Source organism: Filicampus tigris, chromosome 1 (genome assembly GCF_054856515.1).
Source record: "Filicampus tigris isolate MCC_2025a chromosome 1, RoL_Ftig_1.0, whole genome shotgun sequence".
Taxonomy (NCBI): Eukaryota; Metazoa; Chordata; class Actinopteri; order Syngnathiformes; family Syngnathidae; genus Filicampus; species Filicampus tigris.
Genome location: NC_141217.1, coordinates 40,173,715 through 40,194,992, shown reverse-complemented (window position 1 = coordinate 40,194,992; position 21,278 = coordinate 40,173,715). Strand labels below are relative to the sequence as shown.

General features: G+C 42.8%; 1 protein-coding gene across 1 annotated transcript in view; it reads right to left on the bottom strand.

Annotated features, from left to right (window-relative positions):
* LOC147154092 (fibronectin type III domain-containing protein 4-like) overlaps positions 1 to 15,048 on the bottom strand; it is a 28,720-nt gene extending 13,672 nt beyond the window's left edge. The window contains exons 1-2 of the mRNA XM_086040926.1: positions 14,343 to 15,048; positions 8,822 to 8,937 (exon numbers count right to left, since the gene is read on the bottom strand). Coding sequence (XP_085897052.1) covers positions 8,822 to 8,937; positions 14,343 to 14,439 — 213 coding nt within the window. The 5' untranslated portion in view covers positions 14,440 to 15,048. The remainder of the gene's footprint in view (positions 1 to 8,821; positions 8,938 to 14,342) is intronic.
* Between the last annotated feature and the right edge of the window lie 6,230 nt (positions 15,049 to 21,278).

The following is a 21,278-nucleotide window of genomic DNA, read 5'->3' as shown; positions in this document are numbered from 1 at the left end:
AACCCTAATTTGAAACCCTAACCCTAATTTCAAACCCTAATTTGAAACCCTAACCCTAGTTTCAAACCCTATTTTGAACCCCTAACCCTAGTTGCAAACCCTACCCTGAAACCCTAACCCTAGTTTCAAACCCTACTTTGAAACCCTAACCCTAGTTTCAAACCCTACTTTGAAACCCTAACCCTAGTTTCAAACCCTACTTTGAAACCCTAACCCTAGTTTCAAACCCTACTTTGAAACCCTAACCCTAGTTTCAAACCCTACTTTGAAACCCTAACCCTAATTTCAAAATCTACTTTGAAACCCCAACTGTAGTTTCAAACCCTACTTTGAAACCCTAACCCTAGATTCAAAACCTACTTTGAGACCCTAACCCTAATTTCAAACCCTACTTTGAAACCCTAACCCTAATTTCAAACCCTACTGTGAAACCCTAACCCTAGTTTCAAACCCTACTTTGAAACCCTAATCTTAATTTCAAACCCTACTTTGAATCCCCAACTGTAGTTTAGAACCCTACTTTGAAACCCTAACCTTAGTTTCAAACCCTAATTTGAAACACTAACTCTAATTTCAAACCCTAATTTGAAACCCTAACCCTAGTTTCAAACCCTATTTTGAACCCCTAACCCTAGTTGCAAACCCTACCCTGAAACCCTAACCCTAGTTTCAAACCCTACTTTGAAACCCTAACCCTAGTTTCAAACCCTACTTTGAAACCCTAACCCTAGATTCAAACCCTACTTTGAAACCCTAACCCTAGTTTCAAACCCTACTTTAAAACCCTATCCCTAGTTTCAAACCCTACTTTGAAACCCTAACCTTAGTTTCAAACCCTATTTTGAACCCCTAACCCTAGTTGCAAACCCTACCCTGAAACCCTAACCCTAGTTTCAAACCCTACTTTGAAACCCTAACCCTAGTTTCAAACCCTACTTTGAAACAATAAGTCTAGTTTCAAACCCTACTTTGAAACCCTAACCCTAGTTTCAAACCCTACTTTAAAACCCTATCCCTAGTTTCAAACCCTACTTTGAAACAATAAGTCTAGTTTCAAACCCTACTTTGAAACCCTAACCCTAGTTTCAAACTCTAGTTTGAAACCCTAACTCTAGTTTCAAACCATACTTTGAAAGTGCAACTGTTTTTTAAAATCCTACTTTGAACCCCTAACCCTAGTTTCAAACCCTACTGTGAAACCCTAACCCTAGTTTCAAACCCTACTTTGAAACCCTAATCTTAATTTCAAACCCTACTTTGAAACCCCAACTGTAGTTTAGAACCCTACTTTGAAACCCTAACCTTAGTTTCAAACCCTAATGTGAAACACTAACCCTAATTTCAAACCCTAATTTGAAACCCTAACCCTAGTTTCAAACCCTATTTTGAACCCCTAACCCTAGTTGCAAACCCTACCCTGAAACCCTAACCCTAGTTTCAAACCCTACTTTGAAACCCTAACCCTAGTTTCAAACCCTACTTTGAAACCCTAACCCTAGTTTCAAACCCTACTTTAAAACCCTATACCTAGTTTCAAACCCTACTTTGAAACCCTAACCTTAGTTTCAAACCTTATTTTGAACCCCTAACCCTAGTTGCAAACCCTACCCTGAAACCCTAACCCTAGTTTTAAACCCTACTTTGAAACCCTAACCCTAGTTTCAAACCCTACTTTGAAACCCTAACCCTAGTTTCAAACCCTACTTTGAAACCCTAACCCTAGTTTCAAACCCTACTTTGAAACCCTAACCCTAGTTTCAAACCCTACTTTGAAACCCTAACCCTAATTTCAAAATCTACTTTGAAACCCCAACTGTAGTTTCAAACCCTACTTTGAAACCCTAACCCTAGATTCAAAACCTACTTTGAGACCCTAACCCTAATTTCAAACCCTACTTTGAAACCCTAACCCTAATTTCAAACCCTACTGTGAAACCCTAACCCTAGTTTCAAACCCTACTTTGAAACCCTAACCCTAGTTTCAAACCCTACTTTGAAACCCTAACCCTAATTTCAAAATCTACTTTGAAACCCCAACTGTAGTTTCAAACCCTACTTTGAAACCCTAACCCTAGATTCAGAACCTACTTTGAGACCCTAACCCTAATTTCAAACCCTACTTTGAAACCCTAACCCTAGTTTCAAACCCTACTTTGAAACCCTAACCCTAGTTTCAAACCCTACTTTGAAACCCTATCCCTAGTTTCAAACACTACATTGAAACCCTAACCTTAGTTTCAAACCCTAATTTGAAACCCTATCCCTAATTTCAAACCCTACTTTGAAACCCTAACCCTAGTTTCAAACCCTACTTTGAAACCCTAACCTTAGTTTCAAACCCTAATTTGAAACCCTAACCCTAATTTCAAACCCTAATTTGAAACCCTAACCCGAGTTTCAAACCCTATTTTGAACCCCTAACCCTAGTTGCAAACCCTACCCTGAAACCCTAACCCTAGTTTCAAACCCTACTTTGAAACCCTAACCCTAGTTTCAAACCCTACTTTGAAACCCTAACCCTAGTTTCAAACCCTACTTTGAAACCCTAACCCTAGTTTCAAACCCTACTTTGAAACCCTAACCCTAGTTGCAAACCCTACCCTGAAACCCTAACCCTAGTTTCAAACCCTACTTTGAAACCCTAACCCTAGTTTCAAACCCTACTTTGAAACCCTAACCCTAGATTCAAACCCTACTTTGAAACCCTAACCCTAGTTTCAAACCCTACTTTAAAACCCTATCCCTAGTTTCAAACCCTACTTTGAAACCCTAACCTTAGTTTCAAACCTTATTTTGAACCCCTAACCCTAGTTGCAAACCCTACCCTGAAACCCTAACCCTAGTTTCAAACCCTACTTTGAAACCCTAACCCTCGTTTCAAACCCTACTTTGAAAACCTAACCCTAGTTTCAAACCCTACTTTGAAACCCTAACCTTAGTTTCAAACCCTAATTTGAAACCCTAACCCTAATTTCAAACCCTAATTTGAAACCCTAACCCTAGTTTCAAACCCTATTTTGAACCCCTAACCCTAGTTGCAAACCCTACCCTGAAACCCTAACCCTAGTTTCAAACCCTACTTTGAAACCCTAACCCTAGTTTCAAACCCTACTTTGAAACCCTAACCCTAGTTTCAAACACTACTTTGAAACCCTAACCCTAGTTTCAAACCCTACTTTGAAACCCTAACCCTAGTTTCAAACCCTACTTTGAAACCCTAACCCTAATTTCAAAATCTACTTTGAAACCCCAACTGTAGTTTCAAACCCTACTTTGAAACCCTAACCCTAGATTCAAAACCTACTTTGAGACCCTAACCCTAATTTCAAACCCTACTTTGAAACCCTAACCCTAATTTCAAACCCTACTGTGAAACCCTAACCCTAGTTTCAAACCCTACTTTGAAACCCTAATCTTAATTTCAAACCCTACTTTGAATCCCCAACTGTAGTTTAGAACCCTACTTTGAAACCCTAACCTTAGTTTCAAACCCTAATTTGAAACACTAACTCTAATTTCAAACCCTAATTTGAAACCCTAACCCTAGTTTCAAACCCTATTTTGAACCCCTAACCCTAGTTGCAAACCCTACCCTGAAACCCTAACCCTAGTTTCAAACCCTACTTTGAAACCCTAACCCTAGTTTCAAACCCTACTTTGAAACCCTAACCCTAGATTCAAACCCTACTTTGAAACCCTAACCCTAGTTTCAAACCCTACTTTAAAACCCTATCCCTAGTTTCAAACCCTACTTTGAAACCCTAACCTTAGTTTCAAACCCTATTTTGAACCCCTAACCCTAGTTGCAAACCCTACCCTGAAACCCTAACCCTAGTTTCAAACCCTACTTTGAAACCCTAACCCTAGTTTCAAACCCTACTTTGAAACAATAAGTCTAGTTTCAAACCCTACTTTGAAACCCTAACCCTAGTTTCAAACCCTACTTTAAAACCCTATCCCTAGTTTCAAACCCTACTTTGAAACCCTAACCTTAGTTTCAAACCCTAATTTGAAACCCTAACCCTAATTTCAAACCCTAATTTGAAACCCTAACCCTAGTTTCAAACCCTATTTTGAACCCCTAACCCTAGTTGCAAACCCTACCCTGAAACCCTAACCCTAGTTTCAAACCCTACTTTGAAACCCTAACCCTAGTTTCAAACCCTACTTTGAAGCCCTAACCCTAGTTTCAAACCCTACTTTGAAACCCTAACCCTAGTTTCAAACCCTACTTTGAAACCCTAACCCTAGTTTCAAACCCTACTTTGAAACCCTAACCCTAATTTCAAAATCTACTTTGAAACCCCAACTGTAGTTTCAAACCCTACTTTGAAACCCTAACCCTAGATTCAAAACCTACTTTGAGACCCTAACCCTAATTTCAAACCCTACTTTGAAACCCTAACCCTAATTTCAAACCCTACTTTGAAACCCTAACCCTAGTTCAAACCCCTACCTTAAAACAATAACCATAGTTTCAAACCCTACTTTGAATTCCTAACCCTAGTTTCAAACCCTACTTTGAAACCCTAAACCTAGTTTCAAACCCTACTTTGAAAGCCTAACCCTAGTTTCAAACCTTAATTTGAAACCCTAACCCTAATTTCAAACCTTAATTTGAACCCCTAACCCTAGTTTCAAACCCTAATTTGAAACCCTAACCCTTGTTTCAAACCCTACTTTGAAACCCTAAACTTAATTTGAAACCCTACTTTGAAACCCTAACTCTAATTTGAAACCCTACTTTGAAACTCTAACCCTAGCTTAAAACACCAATTAGAAACCCTAACTGTAGTTTAAAACCCAAATTTGAAACCCTAACTTTAGTTTCAAACGTTACTTTAAAACCCTAACCCTAGTTTCAAACCTTACTTTGAAACCCTAAACCTAGTTTCAAACCCTACTTTGAAACAATAACCCTAGTTTCAAACCCTACTTTGAAAACCCAACTGTAGTTTAAACCCCTACTTTGAAACCCTTACCCTAGTTTCAAACCTTAATTTGAAACCCTAACCCTAATTTCAAACCTTAATTTGAACCCCTAACCCTAGTTTCAAACCCTAATTTGAAACCCTAACCCTTGTTTCAAACCCTACTTTGAAACCCTAAACTTAATTTGAAACCCTACTTTGAAACCCTAACCCTAGTTTCAAATCCTACTTTGAAACCCTAACCCTAGTTTAAAACCCGACTTTGAAACCCTAACCCTAGTTTCAAACCTTACTTTGAAACCCTAACCCTAGTTTCAAACCTTACTTTGAAACAATAACCCTAGTTTCACACCCTACTTTGAAAACCCAACTGTAGTTTAAACCCCTACTTTGAAACCCTAACCCTAGTTTAAACACCGACTTTGAAACCCTAACCTTAGTTTCAAACCCTACTTTGAAACCCTAACCCTAGTTTAAACACCGACTTTGAAACCCTAACCTTAGTTTGAAACCCTTCTTTGAAACCCTAACCCTAGTTTCAAACCCTACTTTGAAACCCTACCCCTAGTTTCAAACCTTACTTTGAAACAATAACCCTAGTTTCAAACCCTACTTTGAATTCCTAACCCTAGTTTCAAACCCTACTTTGAAACCCTAAACCTAGTTTCAAACCCTACTTTGAAACCCTAACCCTAGTTTCAAACCCTACTTTGAAACCCTAACCTTAGTTTCAAACCCTACTTTGAAACCCTAACCCTAGTTTGAAACCCTACTTTGAAACCCTAACTTTGAAATAACCCTAGTTTCAAACCCTACTTTGAAACCCTAACCCTAGTTTAAACCCCTATTTTGAAACCCTAACCTTAGTTTCAAGCCCTATTTTGAAACCCTAACCCTAGTTTCAAATCCTACTTTGAAACCCTAACCCTAGTTCAAACCCCTACCTTAAAACAATAACCATAGTTTCAAACCCTACTTTGAAACCCTAACCCTAGTTTCAAACCCTACTTTGAAACCCTAACCCTAGTTTCAAACCCAACTTTGAAACCCTAACCCTAATTTCAAACCCTACTTTGAAACCCTAACCCTAGTTTCAAACCCTACTTTGAACCCCTAACCCTAGTTGCAAACCCTACCCTGAAACCCTAACCCTAGTTTCAAACCCTACTTTGAAACCCTAACCCTAGTTTCAAACCCTACTTTGAAACCCTAACCCTAGTTTCAAACCCTACTTTGAAACCCTAACCCTAATTTCAAAATCTACTTTGAAACCCCAACTGTAGTTTCAAACCCTACTTTGAAACCCTAACCCTAGATTCAAAACCTACTTTGAGACCCTAACCCTAATTTCAAACCCTACTTTGAAACCCTAACCCTAATTTCAAACCCTACTGTGAAACCCTAACCCTAGTTTCAAACCCTACTTTGAAACCCTAACCTTAGTTTGAAATCCAACTTTGAAACCCTAACCCTAGTTTCAAACCCTACTTTGAAACCCTAACCCTAGTTTCAAACCCTACTTTGAAACCCTAACCCTAGTTTCAAACCCTGCTTTGAAACCCTAACCCTAGTTTCAAACCCTAATTTCAAACCCTAACCCTAGTTTCAAATCCTACTTTGAAACCCCAAACCTAGTTTCAAACCCTACTTTGAAACCCTAACCCTAGTTTCAAACCCTACTTTGAAACCCTAACCTTAGTTAAAAACCCTACTTTGAAACCCCAACTGTAGTTTAAAAGCCTACTTTGAAACACTAACCCTAGTTTCAAACCCGACTTTGAAACCCTAACCCTAGTTTCAAACCTTACTTTGAAAACCTAACCTTAGTATGAAATCCAACTTTGAAACCCTAACCCTAGTTTCAAACCCTACTTTGAAACCCTAACCCTAGTTTCAAACCCTACTTTGAAACCCTAACCCTAATTTCAAACCCTGCTTTGAAACCCTAACCCTAGTCTCAAACCCTAATTTCAAACCTTAACCCTAGTTTCAAATCCTACTTTGAAACCCCAAACCTAGTTTCAAACCCTACTTTGAAACCCTAACCCTAGTTTCAAACCCTACTTTGAAACCCTAACCTTAGTTAAAAACCCTACTTTGAAACCCTAACCCTAGTTTCAAACCTTACTTTGAAACACTAACCCTAGTTTCAAACCCGACTTTGAAACCCTAACCCTAGTTTCAAACCTTACTTTGAAAACCTAACTTTAGTTTGAAATCCAACTTTGAAACCCTAACCATAGTTTCAAACCCTACTTTGAGACCCTAACCCTAATTTCAAACCCTACTTTGAAACCCTAACCCTAGTTTCAAACCCTAATTTCAAACCCTAACCCTAGTTTCAAATCCTACTTTGAAACCCCAAACCTAGTTTCAAACCCTACTTTGAAACCCTAACCCTAGTTTCAAACTCTACTTTGAAACCCTAACCTTAGTTAAAAACCCTACTTTGAAACCCCAACTGTAGTTTAAAAGCCTACTTTGAAACACTAACCGTAGTTTCAAACCCGACTTTGGAAACTTAACCCTAGTTCAAACCGTAGTTTGAATGCCCAACTGTAGTTTAAAACCCTATTTTGAAAACCTAACCCTATTTTCAAACCCTACTTTGAAACCCTAAACCTCAATTCAAACCCTACTTTGTAACCCTAACTCTCGTTTCAAACCCTACTTTGAAAGTGCAACTGTTTTTTAAAATCCTACTTTGAAACCCTAACCCTGGCTTAAAACCCTACATTGAAACCTTGACCCCAGTTTCAAACTCTACTTTGAAACCATAACTGTAGTTTCAAAACTTACTTTGAAACCCTAACCCTAGTTTCAAACCTTACTTTGAAACAATAAGTCTAGTTTCAAACCCTACTTTGAAACCCTAACCCTATTTTCAAACCCTACTTTGAAACCCTAACTCTAGTTTCAAACCCTACTTTGAAACCCGGACCCTTGTTTAAAACCCTACTTGAAACCTTTGCTCTGGTTTAAAACCCTATTTCTAAACCCTTAACACTAGTTTCGAACTCTAATTCGAAACACTAAGCCTAATTTAAAACCCTACTTTGAAACACTAACCCTAGTTTCAAAGCTGTGTTTAACATCACAATTTAAAAAACAAACACTTGTTTAAAACCCCAACTATAGTTTAAAACCTTAATTTCAAACCTTAACCGTAATTTTATGGCTTTATTTATTTATGACCGGTGACGGAGACTCCCATTTTCTGCGCCTGAAGGGGCATTAGGGCGCCCTCGTGGCCGTGGTCATCATGCTACACTGCCTGTAGACAGCATTCCTATTCGTAGCGGAGGTGGGCATTCCTCTATGCTTTAGTCCGTCTATGTGTGTCTGTTGTTCTGATTTGATATTTTTTCTTGGCGGCGCCTGCGTGTGACGTGAAAATGATATTCTGGACGCCGATTGGCTGCGGCCGACGACCGAGACTGGGACCGCGTGGGCCGGCCGGAAATACCGCCCGGAAGTTATAGACGGATTGACGATGCCCTGCTCCGGATTAGTCGGACCTATGTGGCACATGTAGGCAGCTAAAAAATAGACAGCGGGCCATGGTTTGGACACCACTGTTTTGCTACTTGTTTTCTATTAGAGCTAATTCCATAATAACGGTGAAACTAGTGGACTCCTCCTCCCCAAAAAATCGTATTTCCCTGAGGATGTTCGGTTTGTAAACTCATCAGGAAGATAAAGGTGACTCGAATGAGGGACGGATTGAGTTAAATGAGGCGTGTCATTATCTTCCATCTTGTTGACCTGGCGACAGGCGGCGTACACCCCGGACTGTCTTCCAATCAGTCGCAGGACACTTCACACTCCCTCCCAAAGCCGCCCCCACCCACAAGCAGTCGGTCAGTCGGATCCCCGAGGACAGAAAGTACCTGCTGCGAGACGGCGTAGCCGATGACGGTGTCTCCGAGAGGCACGTTCCAGGTCACTCTGGCCGAATTGGCTCGAAGCTGGGTCACCGACACGTTCACGGGGGCGGCTGGGGCAGCTGTTGCCATGGTAACACACACACACACACACACACACACACACACACACACACACACACTTTTTTCAATATTTTCAGGATTATAGAGATTGTTTGCGATATTGAACAGAGCCAAATGCCCACCCCCACCCCCCCACACACACACACAAATTCTTGCCAAAGATGATTGGCAACCACTCTCTCTGGTCTCACGGTAAGTTGACCATTTCAATTTGAAATGCAATCATAGTTCTCTATGATTGCATTATTGCGGAGCAGATTTCAACTTTTCACATGAATTGGATGAACCACTTTAAATGAGGCATTTGAATCCGAATGCAACAATTGAGGCTTTCACTCACAATTTTGTTCTTAAATATCGGGGGTGTGCAGTGAGCAGCAACTGTCTCTGACCAAAACAACAACAACCCTCCAAAAACGCAAGCCGGCGTTAGCCACTGTTGCCATGTTGGTAGCATGATTTATTGGGAATGGCCTATTTCTATAAGTACAATTCTTGTTCTTTTTTGGAACATATGTCTTATGGCAAGTTGTGAGCAAACAACAAATGAGGAATTGTTTTTTTCTTTTTCAAGGTGATTTTTCCACCCTAGTTTCAGCAAAGCCCTGAAGCCCAAGCTAGCAAGTCAGCGCGTGGCTGAGCGTGACAAACATAACAAAAAGGGACGATTTGAAAAATGGCAACGCCCCCCTTGAATTCCGAAGCCAGAAGGACAACTGCAATATTTCCTTCACGGGCCTCTGGCGTGTGTGACTTCAGCGTCCCCACTGAAGTGAGAAAAGCCCACCCAAAGTGTCACGGGCAAGCGAACATCCATCACTCTCTTGCTTTTGACGATGAAGCCTCCAATGCAATCAACGGGTGAATTTTCACTGCCAGCCGGAGAACACGCGCGCTGACCATCATCCTTCAAATGCTGCTTGTTGGTCACAGCGCAGCATTACCATGCGTTGCTGCTGTGACTTCTTGTTACTGTTGCCGGTGCGCATCATGTGCTTTGGGGTTCGCGTTAGAGACCTTTACAAGTTTGCACCGAGGTGTCAGGGCCAGTGTCAGTCGACACTGGTTGTTTGCTACCTGCATCTCTGACAGGATCTTCCACCAACATGTTCAGGTGCGCTCCTAAAGTTGGAAACAAGACGCTTTGGGGCATCAGCTTCCGTTAGGTGATCATAAACCACAGCAGCAAAATGGGATTTTTTTTTTTTTTTTTACCTCTTTCATGGCTGCAATGCATTCTCCATTATGAGATGGAGTCTGACAGAAAGGTGAGGAGGAAGATCAGCGGCAGCACACGGCGGCTACAAATTGAATAAGAGCACAGAAAGATGGCGAAAGAATTCCATAAGTTGTTTTTTGGAAGGAGAGGCAAAGTGAGATGGACGAGCTAAGACGGAGATGAGATCAATCACGGAGAGAGTGAGAATGAAAAAGCGAGAGATGGAAAACGCACGTATTGATCGGTGAAAGCGTGAAGAAGTAGCGGAGGGCATTCGCCAGCCTTCACCTTGTGTGCAAATGATATATTTAGCCTCTTTCATGAACGTGTAAAAAGTCTTTCCGACCAATTTAATGCCATTTCAGATCCGAAAGAGGCAAAACTTCTTTTCTCCTGACGCCGGAAAACAAATATGAGCCTTGTGCCATTTGTTTCCTTGTTGCCGTTTTTGTGTGGTCTGTTCAAGCGCGGACGCTAAATCAGAGGGGACAAACAGTTTGCTGACGGACAGGGCCAGCCGGCCTCATCTGGCTAATGGCTCCCCGTGAATGATGAATGCGCGTGCGCCGCTTGCCGTAAAGACAACGAAAGCTGCGCATGCTGATGTCGATACAGTATATCAAGAAATGAGATTGGATTTTTATGAGCCGCTTGACAGCTGACAGAAACTCGGTGATCGTTTCCAAATGCTTTCCGGCGTCACAGCAACTGCTGACGAGACACGTTACGTTTACCGACCACTCCATTTGTTAAAAGGCCGCTGCAAATCTTCTCGCAAAACACCTCTGGGCATGCTGCAGTGCACTTCTCCACCACCACAAAGTACTACCGCAATCATAAACCTATTGTTCGTTGACCACCTCGCCGACATTCAGTCCATGAAACTGAGCATTATAAGCCTCGAGGCTTACCCCTCTTTCGATCATTTGTCGATATGCAAAGGCGCAAAGAGACTATTTGCAACTAAAATAGTGATATAGTTTGCATTCCATCCCAGTAAGTAAAGATAATTCAGTTTCAGAAGCAAAAATGGCTTGCTCCACTTTTTGCTCCATAATAAAGTTTGGACCTCGGTTGTAAGGGAAGAATTTTTCCGACAGATGTTGCATTGGTTTCCACTAAATGTCGTGTGGTCGGTGCGGATTTATTGGTTCACTTGCTTGGCTTTGTGTAGGCAGCACGGCTCCAGTTCCCGCTCGGTCGTGATGGACGTCAACGCGAGTGAACGGACTGTCTGGCAACCAGCTGTGGGTGTCGTCTGCCTTCCTTCCAAAGTCGGCTGCCATAGCTAGCCTCAAAAGAAAACCGCAAAAGCCTCAACAAGATGCTGTAAGTGGTTCCAAAATGGACGGGTGGGTAAATGGATAAACATCTTGTGCAAGTGTATCCTCCCCAAATGTTTTGTCCATGTGGCGCCGATGCTGCCGAGCGAAGATAGCGCACCTTGTTCGAGTTGCGGAAAATGAAGTCTAAAAAGCTGAAAGCACTTCCCCCGCTGAATGAATATTGACACTAGCGAATGCAGATTAGCCTTCCTCCCGGTTTCCATTGATGGACTCATCCGACACGGACACTTTGCTCAATCGAGTGTCAAGGAAGCCGAGGGCTGACTGGATGAATGAACCACCTGTAGATTTGCACTGCAGCTAATTAAAAGTCGACAGCGAGCCGGTCAGCAAGAGATACGGCTTTGGAATCCCCCAGGCGGACAATCGATTACCGTTTTGACAGCTTTACAACAGCTGTTTTTCTAGTTGAAATATGAAGGCATAAAGCACCCCCTTGCCCCAAAACAAGTGGCCGCTGCCGCCGCCGCCGCCGCCGCCGCTGCTGCCGGACTTGAAGACGCCTCCACGGCAAACAGCTGCTCTACACAGAGTCCCCTTTTACACAGTTGCGGGTACATTATATTTCACATATACTCTGTTGGCCGACTTTATCTATTCAACTTCTTCAACGTTTTGGACGAGCTCATTTCCGAATGTTTCTGTCCAGTGCGCTCCTTGTTCAAGGCTCATTTTCACGTGGATATAAAAAGTCTACACACCCCTGTTTAATGCTAGGTTTTTGTGATATGAAAAAAACATGAGACCAAGAGAAATGATTTCTTTTTCTACCACAAAAAAAAAAAGTTTTTGTTGAACATTACTCCATTTTATTTTGTCAAGTGTTTGCGCGAAAGAAAATCATCTGGATTCAGGTACAGTTTATAAGTAAATAAACAACTACAATAACACACACACACTGCACACTACTCCCCCTCCTAACCAATCCCATTCACACGTAGTTGAACGGGAGTTAGCACACACCTGCCAACGTTTAAAGCGACTCTGATTAAGCCCAAATCCATTTCAGCTGTTCTAGTAGGCTTTTCCTGACATTTTATTTGCTTCCCAGCAGAAGCTTGAAGGTTCTCCGCTCACACTGACTGCCACCCGACTCCCCTGCTTGGCTGTACCCAATCTGATGCTGCTGTACCGATTCTGCGTCGACAGACTGGGTCACCATCTGAGGTGGGCCACCATCCCATCCCATCCCGCAGGCGCCGCTACGGAGAATTCTGCATTGCCTGACCAGGCCAGGTGTTGATGAGGACCCACTTCTTCAAAGGTGTCGTCCTTTCAGCGCTTCATCTTATTAAATGGACTCACACGCTGTGCTAGTGAACATTGTATATCACCAGATTACGTGTTAAGTGTTGCCCGCTCGGCATCCATTGCAGTCTAGTCATCCTGGAAGGGGGCTTTGTCGTAGGATTTATGGCCCCAGGCTGCCTCGGAGGCTGACTTATTATATATGAGAACATCTGACACCAACTGCAAAACACCCTCTGACTGTTGAACCAATACTGTACGTGTATACACACAGTATAATGTATAATGGTGTACAACAAACTAATCAAGCTCCTCCAATAAAAACTACACTGGGTGACAAGCTGCTTCGAATATATTTTGCGGCATCTGCTGTTTGTTGCATCTCTGAGTTCTTGTCAGGCAAGCCGCAGCTCAGACATCTGGGAGAGCCCCGTCCCATGTCTTGTCGCCTTAGCTGACTTCCGATACAACCGTGGGTTACATTAGACACTTTGTAGAGGTTATCCAACACTCCTTACATTTGAATAATAAAATAGAATGATTATTCTTATTGATGGATTTTCAAAATTTCTGTTTTCGCCCCAAAAATCAGAGGACTTAAATGATTTAATTTAATTAATTTAAGGACAGACATGTCCAGCTCCTGTCCTCAAGGACTGAGTTTGGACACCTTTGATTTAAGATGTCCAGTTCTATTTTGTTTACTTGCATTCCTGCACAAAACATTTCATTGACAGGAAGATTAAAAATCTTTCATCTGCACCCCCCATCCCTTAACAATAATTCAGATTTTTTCATGATTTATACATTTAAAATAAATATCCATGTCCTCGTTTGACCCGGACATCAACTATGTGCTGTGTATCCACTGCACCTGTCAGTCTTCTGTCATCTGATAGAAGAACATTGATTTTTTACGCCTGTCAGTATAAATTCTTGGCATGGATAGATGAACAAATATACACATTTGGACCAATTAAACCCATGGGAAAACATTAAAAAATGTGTGGTTTTGTCTGTCTATCTATCCAACTATCTATCCATCTATCTATCTATCTATCTATCTATCTATCTATCTATCTATCTATCTATCTATCTATCTATCTATCTATCTATCTATCTATCTATCTATCTATCTATCTATCTATCGTAAATTTCGCTTGGTGGAAAAAAGCAAAATCTCCATGCAGGAAGAAAAGTGACTGGTCAAAAGGTGTGAATTATGACATTTGGCTAATGTTTTTCAACTTATGGAAATATCACCAAAACTGTGACATATAGAGACTATTTGAGCCCCTTTTTTTAGTTCTACCATTTAAAAAAAATGTGACATCATTCTTTTACAAACATGGCGCACCAAACTGTTGAGCTGACATCTATTGGCTACACCACAGTATGGCCCTTCAAACGGATTATTTGCTTTTACATGACTAGTGGAATTGGATCATTTCCCACGGCATGCATGCACACATGATGATTAAGGCACGCTCGTAAACTGGAATCACTGCATGGATTGCACGTATATTTGAGTGTCACGCACTTGATTGGCGTGCACGATGACACTGAGAGACAGCAGATACGAGACACTTACTTCCGTCAACGATCAAGCATCCCATCATCATCATCATCATCATCATCATCATCATGAGCTGCAACAGTCCGGTGTCCAGGTGAGCAAAGGCGGTCATAACCTCCAGTGATCCTCGGCAAGCACCTTCCACCTCCACCTTTTGGCAACACTGACGAGATGTTTCTTCTCAAGGTCACCACAAGCCACGCGGCATCCGTTTAGCAAGAAAGAGGCATTCAAAAAAAAAAAAAAAAAAAAAAGATGCGCGACTCTTGCTCCCGGTGTGGTTTCCCTCTTGTCCGCTTTCCCACAGTCGATCAGCGAGTGTGCAGCCACAAGTCAGTCTTTTTTCTTTTCTTCTCTCTCTCTTTTTTTGTGCGTGTTGTTTTTAGACGCTAACAGGTAGTTGGAGCTTTGCGCCAAAAGGCAGCGCGGCAAACGCGAGGAGCGCAGTTTTTTTTTCGCGAGAAGAGCGGATCGTGGATTAGTCAAAAAAGGGCAAGACAAGCATCGGATTCGGGTTGGAGAAAAGACGGGGATGCGTCCAGCCCATAGCTGCTCTGCATCCGACACTTCTGGGAAATGATGAACGGGAATGAGGAAGGATGCATGGTGGATGAATGGAAGGGAGGGCGTGCGTGCGTGCGTGCGTGCGTGCGCGCGCGTGCGTGCGTGTGCGTGGGCACCACGCTGCAGATGATGCCATCAGAGAGCTTTTATTCAGAGCTTCCTCACCATCAAGACCCACCTCGCCGTGCTCTGCATCTGTTCTGTCTTGTGGCAAAATACAACCAAGATTTATGAACGTCTTTTTTTGTAAAGCTTGTCGCAGCCGGGTTTTACCTGCAGCAAACTGGACTGATGATTTCAAAGCCAAAAAGAATTAAAGTGGCCTCGTTCTCACCTTATTTTATTATTTGAATTTTCTGTGAATTGTAAGATGTGTTATGATCACAGTCGGGTGGTAAATGAATAATTAGGGCGTCTCGCTTTCCAGAGGCCAGTGAGAACTGCAGCAAAACGTTGTTTCCAGGTTCAGTCAAATGACTTGATTTGAAAATATACTCAATTCAATAGTTTTGCTTTGAATACAAGCATCCAGTGAGCATCCAATTAGCAGGTTGGCGTGACATCACTCGGAAATGCTTGTTCGTCCAACTTCCTTCCTAGTAAAACCCACGCCTGAATCGTAAAATGGAAGCGCGCTTGGTGTTGTCCAACATTTTCCAGCAGAGGGCGCCGGTAGCTTGTAGAAACTCACCTGACCTTTGGCAACGCAAAGGCTTGTGCGTGAGTCAAGCAACTTCACAACGCGTCTTCCTCCACTTTCAGTACAGCACACGCATGCGGTGCACGAGAGGCTGCTTAATTCAGGTTGTGCCACATTTACATTCAGAGGACGCTTTTTAGATGCATTTATAGCCTGTATGACAAAAAAGATGAGCATCAGACAATACAAAAAGAACTACAGGGGGTCCACTGTAGTCATGCTGCAAAAGAAGAATACGAAACGCTCAGTGCATGCGGACTGTTTTTCATTTGTGGTTTCCTGCAATTAACATAATGCGGATGGATGGATGGATGGATGGATGGATGGATGGAAATTTGGTTCAAAGCAAAAACGTAAAGGCAATCAGTGTCTTTTCATTCAAAATGGCGACTCCTTTTCACATTGTATTTTTTCCCCCAACGCTCACATCTCCTGTACATTCAGATATCTTAAGAAGATTCACGTTCTTATGGATCTAATTGACACCCATGGAACATTAAAATACTGAATTTTCAGATACAAGCTCATGAAAAGCAAATATATCTCAGATTTAAAAATAAATAAATGAATGAATAAATAAATAAATAAATAAATACATAAATAAATAGGTGCTGCGCTTGAGGGCTCCTTTTAATTCTTCACAGATGAGTGCTTCATGATGTTTTATAACCCGAAATGCATGCAGATTAAAAATTTGTGAAAAATTCAGAGCAAAAATAGCCTGCCATGTACCTCTATTTTTTTCTGCATCATGTCTACCCACATGCAAGAAAATGTAATTTTCCTCAAGGGGGCCGAGTATATGGGTTTGAAATTACAAGAAGGGTTCATTTGATTTGTTTTATTCTCTGCTAATTAGGAGAGGCAGCCATGCATAGACTAAGTGAGTAGCTCCGCATATGGTGTTGTGCTGCTGTGTGCCGTGGCCGTGAGGAAAGTCACTTTTAGTCAGCGGCCAGCCCACACACATCCAGCAGGATGACTAAACTCAAATGTACGCTGTTTCGCATCCGAACAGTGATGAGCTGTTTTTATTAGGCAGGTGCTACATGATGTGACAGTGTGGCAGTGTATTTGGTGATGGCCATTTTGCCAGCAGTTACGAACCCACCTGTGCAGTGTAAAAACATCTTACACGATGTATCTGGGGGCGGGGGGGACGTTTTGTCAGCGTGTAGCGGACTACCACACATTTGCAATTTGGCATTCCTAAATTCACCAACATTGCCCCCCAGAAAAGAACTAGTTGTCCTCACAAGCAACTTCCGCTCAGCCAAAGTTCCACGGCAGAAGCAGAAGGCTGTTGCACAACTTTCACCTTCGCACACTTGCTCATCTAATCCAAAATCTGAACAGCAGCTGTGTTACATTTCCGATTGACCGTCAGCATGCAGGGGAGGGATACTGTGGAAGGCCCATGCCCACTTTGGCTCATGTTGCCAAACTAGGACTAAACGCTCCATAAAACCCAACGTAATCCATAACAACAGCTTTGCGGAACATCCCAAAATGTTTCTGCGACCGCCAGTTTGTGACCTCCCTGTGTGGCTCCTCCACTTTTGAATGCGTACGTACAGAAGCGCTAACTGCTATGCTGGCTTTTGAAGAAACCGACTTTCCCGGCAGCACAGGCGTCGGCATGCACTCGCCTCCCTCCATGTAACTGCTGCGCTCTGCTCGGCAGTGAAACGGTGGTTATTGTACACTGGACTCCACTGCTACGGGAATTCGTCATCATAATCATTGCAATTGCTGACATGTACATACAAGTACCATACACGGTGTATCAGCAAGTGTTTGCTGTACTGTACTTTAAAAGGAACACCTATGTTTGAACATATTTGTAAGCCTTTGAAATTATATTCAAATGTTTTTGGATCATTGACTGTGGTATACTTCTAATATTGGCAATTCTAATCATTTGAGGCTCAATTATTGATGATATTCGCGGTTGACAGGTGGGCTCGAGCCTGATGTCCCGCATCTGAAGGAGCTTCAAATGTAGAAAATGTGCCGCCTTTCTTCCAGCTCAGCCATGTTCTTTAGGAGGTTTGTACCTTTGGAATGACAACACACCTGCCTGCCCATTCACATCCACACGACGCAAACATTAGTGTGACGGGAGGGGGGGGGGGGGGGGGGGGACTACGAATTGCTAGCTACTGCCATGAGTTCAGCATATCAAACTGGGCTCCACCTAGCAAAGGCATATCATGAATGCAGTATAAAATTCAGTCTCTTAAATACAGCAACCAAACAACGTGCAACAGAAAAGCCCCCGCCCCACCAACACCCCCTGTTCCCCCCACACACAGACGTGCAGTTTGAGTCAATTGAAGCATTGGAGCACCCAGGGTAACTTGTGTCCTTTGTCAAAGCAACTGGTTGTGCCACAATGGCAGCTTAAGCTTGAAGGCAGAGGGGGGTCGGCGCGGGGTGGGCTGGTCGCAGGGGTGCAGCCGATGTGATCTGAATGATTATCTTGCGGACCGGTCAGCCATGCGGGCAAAAGCTGGGAAGCTCGCAGCACCTCCGTTTTTTCATCATTTTATGGATGTCTGAAGAATTCTGGTGTGTGTTAATTGCAAATGGGCTGCGAGTCGTGGCAACATTTTGTCACTGCAGTCTGGTTTCGGCTGCATGGCCTCTCCAGTGGGGGCTCGCTGTGGTTGCACTTCCATTTTAACCGCTAGAGGCCGCTAAATCTCGCGAGTCAATACTCTGTGCAGAATTCATCCCTCCCCCAAAAAATATGAGCCATTCCCTTTCAGTGTATCAATCTGCTCAACGCAATCCTTAAATGCACGCAAGTGTCCCTTCATTTATGCACCACTTTTCCTTGTGTTCCAGCTCGTAAACGTTGACGATGTGGACACGCAGTCGCGTGCGCGTGCAGCCTCTCCGGCTCGTTGTGCCGACTCTGCAGCCAGTCAAAGCGCCCGAGGTTGTCTCTTGGCTTTGTGCACCGCAGGCCCTCGAAGTTTGCTCACGTCAAAGGCTGTCCTTCTGAGCTTTATGATGTTCCTCTGAGTGTGTGTGAGTGTGTGTGCCAGAGTGTCTCATCTCCAGCCTCTGGCATGGTCAGGTCCAATTTCTATCACTGCACTCGTTGCATGAGCTCAAGAAATGGTTCGCTCCACCACTGCAATGCACCAGTCGTCTGTTTGTCCACACACTCGTACCGTCTTCCATGCATTGCCATACTTGCCGCCCTGTGGCGGTCCAACCCGTAATCCCCTGGCTCGTGCGGCTCGAGTTCAGCGTATGGATTCTTATCATCGTCGTCATCATCATCTGATTTCACAGCTGCGTGTGCCCTGTATCTCTTAGCGTGCGAGATCTCATCCCATGGCCGGAGACTAAATCCTTTTGGGAATGTTCCAGGAGAGCCCATGTGCTATGTTGATTAAAATAGATTTTGCACATGACACATTTTTTTTTATGACTCAACAGCAGAGTTCAGTCCTGTAGTCAACAAAGATAATAAATGGAGCCAACATGGATTGTCTTTATATGTGCTGTGCCTTCACATTCACACAGGTTGTTTGGTGAAGGAAGAGAAGGTTACTTCTGCTTTTTTTTTTCAAACCAGTAACCACTGATCAACGCACTCAAAGAATAGTATCGGCCTACAAAATATATTGTTAGGCGAGGTTGTTGCACTGACTCAAAATATTCATTGTAGGTCACGCTTGTCCTCATTTGGCCTGCAGGCGAGCTGGAGCCGATCCCAGCTGACTTTGGGCAAGAGGGCACGTACAGACAAGCAACCATTCACACTCTCATTTTGAATAACGCCAACATATCATTTTGGAATGTATTGGAGCAAGTACGAGGAGAGCATGAAAAGTCCACACAGGAAGGCCTGAGCCCAGATTTCAACCCCTGGCTGGCCCTTTGCATCACAACAAAAAACATTGCATGGAAAATGTCTTTGGCATTTGTTGCAGTCGTTCAATGACTTGTGCTGTGTGCTGTTCAATAAAGTGTGCCTGTGACAGCTATAAAAAATAAAAAAAATGCAGCTGTCACTTATATGCTGATGTGTCTATCACCTTTGTGTGCTGCATGGAAGAAAACATGAGCGAAGAGAGGGAAGAGAGAGAAGTTTGAATACCTCATTGGTTTTTGCCAGCAGGCAAAGTGGACCCATTACGTGGTCCAGCAAAAAGGGTCAGGCACCATTTTCCATTAGGAAGCTGGACTTTGTATTGGCTTGCATCAGAGCTACAAGGGCCGCTTTTAGAGGACGAGTCCATTATGTAGCGGAGTGCTCTGACCGTGGCCGACGGGAATGAAGCGCACACAAAGCGAGATGCCCGACGACTTTTATTCAGAGTGGAATTCCACGCTTTTGTGACTTTTTCATTCATCTGGTGCACCAGGAGCCACTTCATTGAACACGCAGAGAAATGCTGCACTTTCTGCCAAACTGTATTTTGTCGTTAAACATGACTGGCACATCAAATTGTGATCGACGTGCAATTGCTTAAAGGGGAAGTCAACCCAAACATATTTTGTTTCAAGAATATGTTCAATGCAGGCCCACTAGTTGAAATGTGGAATAAGACTTAATCCATCCGTTTTTGTTCATCTCTGGGGGCGGCCATTTTGTCACTTTCTGTCGACTGAAAATGACATCACAGTTGCTCAGGTAAGGACCAATCACGGCTGACCTGTTTTCTGAAGCTGAGCCGTGATTGGCCGTTACCTGAGCAGTTGTGACGTCATTTTCAGTCGACAGAAGTGACAAAATGGCCGCTCCCTGACACAGCTAAAAATGGGGGGATTTTGCTGCTTAACTCATATTCTACAAACGCAATAGTAATCAGAATGCCATGTTTCAACTAGTGGGCCTGCTGGGAACACAATATTCTTGAAAAAAATATGTTTGGCTTGATTTCACTTTAAGGTTCACCGGAATTTCAGCTTCAGCCAATTTTACTACAAGAAATGTTTCATGGTGGAGAATGACGCATTCTATTTGTCAACCTGTTTTTTTCCCCCCAACTTCAACGATGCACACACTTGGGATTTTAAACAGAGACTTGCCACTGCAGCACTGAATTCATTGCTTATCTTACTTTTCAATTCAGTAAGTTCAGTGCTATCAGTGCTGATTGTGTACGTGTTGGCCAATGGCTGGCTTCCGTCCATGCCTCTGACATCGATTACGGTTACATGGTTGCACTAGTTGCGGGAAATCAATATTGCCGAGCAAAGTGTGTCACAAACAGCCGACATGGCGAAAGATGAAAAGTTATGAACGTTTCACATCACAATTTAAAATTTTAGGGACCAAAATGATCATTGGTACAGACAGATAGATAGATATTATCGGTATAATGATATTAGAAGGAACTGTAATGCACGTAATACCCAGTAGCAGTAAACAGCTTGGAAACACCCTCTAATTCAGTGTGCTTTCATGATTTAATAATTTCCTGTAGTGTAGAGTAGTCCTTAAGTCACTGACTTTATGGAGAACCATTGATGGAATTATTTGGTCGACAAAAAGAGAAGATATTTTATAATTCTGATTCTTAAAAGTACAGGCATGTTTTTGCCCGGATAACAGCTTTGCACATTTTTCTACGTCAGCTGTCTGATGTGGATGATGCTTTATGAGCTGGAATGAATTTCCGTTCACAGATGTGCATTATCAAGAGCTAATAGCTTGAATTTCT